Below are 6,446 nucleotides of genomic sequence, written 5' to 3'. Positions count from 1 at the left end.
TAATAATAATAATAATAATAAATAATAATAATAATAATAATAATAATAATAATAATAATAATGATAATAATAATAATAAATAATAATAATACAGTTTTGACAATAATGTTCTCTTCTAAATGGAATTGTTTTTGCTTTTTTTGTCTTTTTTTTTTGGTTTTCTTTTTTTTTCTGAGGGAGGGGGGAGGAAATAAGTATGAAAAGTAAATTTTTGCTGAAAATAAATTAAAAAACTGAATAGAAAAAATATACCTAATGAGTTAGATTTCTGTCTCTCTTTCTCTTTCTCTGTCTGTCTGTCTCCATATAAATTGTAAGTTATTTTGCAGTTTTTATTTTCTTCTGTTTCAATTGCGATTCATTATCTTAATGAGGGAATTAATTTTAAGGTTGAATAACTTACAACGTATTAATGGAGAACGTTGTTCTTGCCACTGATCCTGAAAACATCGATATTTTCAAAGGAAAAATATTAACGACTGAGTCATTATATGATGAAGACCATAAATTTTCAATCGTCTTTAAGCCATTATTATGATCAAGATAACAATTATCAGTCATTTATAAGTCATTATCATGAATAACTTTAAGATTATTAGTCGTTTATTGGTTAAATTATGATCAAGAACGCAATTATTAATTGTTTATGAGTCATTATTATGTTCAAGCTTGGAATTATCACTCATCTACAGATCATTATCATGATCAATACTGTAATTAATAATCATTTATTGGTTATTATAGTGACTATGTTTGTATAGTTCGTGTTGAAGATATGCCGGTGGTATCTATTTGGTTCAGATTGACTTGTACAAAGAAATTATTGAATCAATTATTTGCAAAATAATCAATATCCCCGTGAACTGTTCCTATTAACACAAAAATAAAGTTTCTTATTTGAAATGAAATATCCCATTAAATGCTCATATTTACAGATATTTTAGAAATTATTGACAACAAGAGTGAATGAATAAATTAATGAAGGAAATGATGAATAAATGAAGAAAGAATGAATGAATGAAATGAAATGAAATGAAAGAGATAATAAGTTCATTTATACAAATGATGTAAAGAAAGAGAAAATAAATAGTGTACTACAAAGTTTGATTTAATTTTTTCTTATAAATTCTTACAAATATTATCTTATTATAATTAACATTTAATCATTTCTTCATTTTATCATTTGGATTGTAATGTTGAAATTTAAATTATAATTGTTGATTCTTTGGTTTTGTTATTCACTTTATTTCTATTTTTTCAATTCGAAAGATATGACTACTGAATTCTATCGTCATTGATTTCGATATTTGAGCTGATGATTGCAGCAGCTAATAAATTCGCCTAAGTTTATCAATAAAATCTTCCGTCTTAACCAAATTTAATTTCCTTTCAGCAGACAACTTTCCACTAAATTGAAATCGCAAGTAAATTATTATGTCACCGATTTTCTTTCACCAGCAACCATCCAAAATCATTCGATCAATTCAAATTTTTCTTTCCTTTTTTTTCGCTAACTTTCAGCAGTTGATGCATTCAAAAATTAAAATTAACAAGAATGAAGGATGGAAGAAGAAAAAGAAACTAGCTGCAATGAATAATTTGTAAAATAAATAAGCAAAAAAAATAATTTATAAAAATAAAGCAAATAAAAATTTTGTTTTTCCAAAAATTTGCATTCAAATTACTGAAATATTTTTTGAATAAGTGCGAGGCAAAAAAAAGGGACCAAACACAACAATTAAATGAATGACAACAAATAATGATAACAATAGTTTTCTTGGACTTTTATTTTCCAAAGTTTTTTTTTATTTTGGAGAAAAAAAAACGGAAGACAATAAAGTGTATTTGAATTGTGCAATTAAAAAAGTTCAATTCATGTTCACATTTAATCACTTTCATTCTTTATTTTAGGCATATTTTTGCACCAATTATTTATATCTAAAATTTCAAAAAAATTATAGAAATGTTTTGAAATTGTAAACATTTTGTCATAGCGGAAGTATTTTTGAAATATTCCACTTTTTATAAAAATAAGAAAACTTAGATAATCATACCATTTCATCTATTTAGCGCATTACCTTTGATGACATCAATAACTTTTATTTTGGTGATAACTTAGATTAATCATATCTCCATAACCTATTTAGCGCAATCATCCTCGATGACATTCGTAGCTCAATATTAATCAATCTGGTGCTATTATCCGATGATATTGTAACTCGCTATTTTGGACTATAATAAAAAGAAATTACAGGGCTTAGTTCTCAATTAATCATGGCATTTATTGTAAACCATTTATCACTATTATATGATAATACTGTAGCTCATTTTGACAATACAAGAAATTAATTCTATGTTTATCCATCAATCAATTAATTTAAAATGATAAGGAATTAAAATATATGTTGATAACACATATATACATACATAGTTATGTCCCATTTCTTTTTATCTTTTTAATTGTTTCAAAAATAGTTTTTTTTTTTCAATAAGATACGAAGATGATATGATACAACAAGAAGAATGAAACGAGAAAAAAATAAAAAGTTGAAAAAAAAATGAAAGATTTATCTTTCATTTTTCTTTTTTCTTCTTTGGTATTTGTTCGTTTAAAATTGACAAATTTGAAATGAATTGGTTAAAATCTAAAATAGATTGATTGTCCGATTCGTTTTCATTTCTTGAAATAACCCAAAATAAAAATAAAAATTGCAAAAGTGCATTTTTGTTTGTTTGTTTGCTTTTTTCCCATTTCTTTTTCATTTTTCTTTTCTTCAAAAAAAAAAAAAAGAAGCTTATAACAAAAAGAATATTTAAAAAAATTAAAAAGTATGTTTAATATATTTATCTGCTTTTCTCCAGTTTTTTTAGTTTTTTCACTTTGTACTTTAATTTTACCTAATTTTACCAAAGTTTTTTCTCTCTTCCACTCTATTTTCCGGATTTAATTCAATTGCTTAAGTGAAAAGAATTTATTGAAACGAATAGGAAAAGTTGAAAATGCTCCGAACTTATATTCAAAATATTGCGGGTATAATACGTGTAAGTGTTAAAATGCACAATATAAATGTATAGTTTACGTATGTGTAAAATGTGTGTAACATATGCAGCAACAAATGGCGAATAATTAAGAAATAAAAAGAATAAAAGATAACTATTTGTTAAAGAATCATAATAAAAAAATGGTATTACTTGTACTTTGGAAGTTTTATAATCGACTTCAAATTATAAATTAATAATGAATTATTTATTTATATGCATAATATATGAGACATTATGATTATACGGGTTTAAAAAGATTTTCATACCATTCTTTTTATTACTCGTGTAGTTTTTATTTTTTCTTTTTTGAATTTTATCATAGATAACACAATTTTAACCAAATATTTTATCAGCACAAATATTTCCAGAATAATCATTTAATAGAATTGAAACAAATCAAAAGAAAACATATGTATAGTTAATTATCACTGTTTCATTTTCATTAAATAAACAAAAATTCAGCGAAAAAATCCGCCTATCGTTTAAAATCAAGCATGCAATCTTAAATTCCTAAGCCTTAAACTCTTTAAAAAAAATATTTTCATACATATATATGTGCATATATATATATATATATATATACGAAACAAACAATACCTAATTGTATAAAAACGCTCAGAAATACTTATTGAAATATTTACGCTAAAAAATACTTAATGAAATATTAAGAAATACTTATTGAAATATTTACGCTAAAGAATAGTTATTGAAATATTTACGCTAAGAAATACTTAATGAAATACTAAGAAATACTTATTGAAATACTAAGAAATATTTATAGGAATATTTACGTTAAGAAATACTTATTGAAATATTTACGCTAAGAAATACTTATTGAAATACTAAGAAATAGTTACTAAAATATTTACGCTAAGGAATATTTATTATAAAATGAATTAATTTAGACTTATTACCACAGCTGTTTTTCTTTGAAGTTTAAATTTACTGTTTTATTAATATGCAAAATTATGTGGGACATTGTTATCATATAAGATATACGTTTGAAAAAATTTTCATACCATTCCTTTTATTACTCATGCAATTTTTATTTTTTTCTTTTTTGAATTCTATTTTCATGGATAAGATACAAAAATGAATCAACTTAAGCATATTACCATAGTTGTTTTTCTTTGGAATTCAAATTTGTGCAAATTTCTTTTCTAATAAATTGTGAAATCGATTGAAAATCGAAATAGTGAGAGAAAAAAAAGAAACTAACAATTTCGATAAGACGATTCAATGCTTGTAACTTCTCTTGCAATTCTTCCGCATTAGCGCCTTGCGCATCTGTAAAAAATATCATTCATTTTATTGTAAAATTACAATTACAATAATTAATAAATCATAAAGCAAACATATAAGTAGACCTTGTATTTAAATATTGAGCTATTTTAGGAAAAATTCGTAATTTTGTGGAATAAAATAGAAAAAAGCTAACGATAAGAAGAAATGGAAATAAGAGATATATGTGTTAGAATAAAATGAAAAGCTATCATTTAATCCAACAAAATGAATAGCATTGCATGTTTTGTGCTTATCAATAAAAGCGCAAATTTTTGAAGGCATTAATCTTCCTTTTCTCTTCCACAAATAATATTCCAAATACAGAAACAAAATGCAATGAAATCAAAATTTTGAAAAGCATAAAATTGAAATGTTGCATTTCGAATTGTACAATTGCAATAATTACTATTATTATCAGCTCGTTATTCTTGTCATCTTTTATTTAGGGAATTTTACAATATTTTATTCGTTATTGAATGATTGTTTAAATTTTTGAATATTTGAGTGCTATTCTTTTTCAAATGTTTACAATATAGCAAAAAACATTAGCATCTTATCACACTCATTATTCAATGATGAAATTAGGAAAATGGTAAATGAAATTTATAAAATTGATGACCAAAAGAAAATTGTTAATTATAAATTTGAAATGGTACAATTATAAACTAAAGATATCTCAAAATTAACTAAGCAATAACAACAATTACGGTTTACATGAAATGTTTTTCGTATTATGGAAGTGATAGATGTTGGTAAAACGTAATTATGAAATATATCAATTAAAATAAATTTCGGTAAATAAGCGTTTTTGTCAGATTGAAAATTGCATGCATTACAAAATTAAAGTCACGGATTCAGCATGATAACGTAATAGATTAATCGTTATACTTGATAAGTAAAAGGTAATAATCAATAAAATACTAAAATGAAAAAAGTTATATTAATACAAACCATATGGTAGTTCGAAACGCACGTCTACTAAAACTGAATGTCCAGTTGGACGACTTGTTCCCACTGTTTGACCATTTCGTGTTTCCAATTCTTGGTCAATTTGTAACCATTTACCAGGTCCTGCTTCATTCCTATACTGCACCGATGTTAATGTCAAATAATGCACACCTATAATTATGATTAAAAAAATTGAAATTTTCAAAAATAAATAATTGCCAAATGAATTAACAAATAAGTTAATCAAAAAATAAATAAATAATAAATCATAAGCTCTAACATTACTAGCTATGGCAAAAATAAATAAGTATTGACTAGAAAAAATGTGTCAAGGTCAATGGTCAACAACTTATTATTGGTCATTAAAATCAAATAAATCAACGATTATTGAAGATTAAACACGTGAAATCAAACAGTTAATTAAAATTGAAAATGGGTGACATCAAAAATTGAGCTGTTTTTTTTGCTAAAATTTTTTGAATTCACTTGATACTAGAAATTTATTAAAATTTAAATTTGTTTGAAATATTTAATCTTTTTCCCATATAACCAATTTTTCCGCAAACATTTTAATTCATCATCTCTTTTTTCCACTCCCCTATTTTTTCCTTATCTGATTTCACTTTTCATATAACTAATTTAATTGTCCACTTCATTTGCTGTCATTATGTAAATGAATTCAATCAGCCTTAAAAAGTATGTAATTCAAATTCGAATTTTATAAAAATTCAAATTTTATGTTTTATATGAATTTGAAATTATAAAGAAATGCGAAAAAAAGAAAATCCCCACAAGCATGCAGAAAAAATTATTTTGCGAAAAAAAAAAAAGAAGAAATCAAGAGTTTTTGAAAAAGAAAAATTAAACAATTCACCAAGAAGTTTGTCCCAAAGGACACCCTTATTCCAAAGTTCGAGCAACATGCCATTATCAATACGATTCGTTTCACTGAAACAATGCTTTTTCAGTTTAATTCCGTTTGATTAATATTTTTTAAATAATATTTTAATTCAGTAATTGTCATTTCAACTATATCAGTAGTTAATGATAATAGTCATTGAATCTATTCTGCTAATTTGGCTCCATTTCAATAATGTTTTAATTGATTACCATTTTAATTAACTAACAGTTAATGATAACCATTGCTATAGTATATTCTATGAATTGATTGT

The 6,446-nt window shown here is 24.1% G+C and overlaps 1 protein-coding gene across 1 annotated transcript; it reads right to left on the bottom strand.

Annotated features, from left to right (window-relative positions):
• Nucleotides 1-4,153: 4,153 nt before the first annotated feature.
• On the bottom strand, nt 4,154-6,197 carry LOAG_09270 (hypothetical protein; the record flags this gene model as incomplete). Its single annotated transcript, XM_003144798.2, has 3 exons — nt 4,154-4,329; nt 5,278-5,445; nt 6,149-6,197. The coding sequence occupies 3 exons, from the start codon at nt 6,195-6,197 to the stop codon at nt 4,154-4,156; spliced, it is 393 nt and encodes a 130-aa protein (XP_003144846.2).
• Nucleotides 6,198-6,446: the final 249 nt, after the last annotated feature.

This window comes from Loa loa (assembly GCF_000183805.2).
Source record: "Loa loa unplaced genomic scaffold supercont3.298, whole genome shotgun sequence".
Taxonomy (NCBI): Eukaryota; Metazoa; Nematoda; class Chromadorea; order Rhabditida; family Onchocercidae; genus Loa; species Loa loa.
This window is presented reverse-complemented; position numbering and strand designations above follow the sequence as displayed.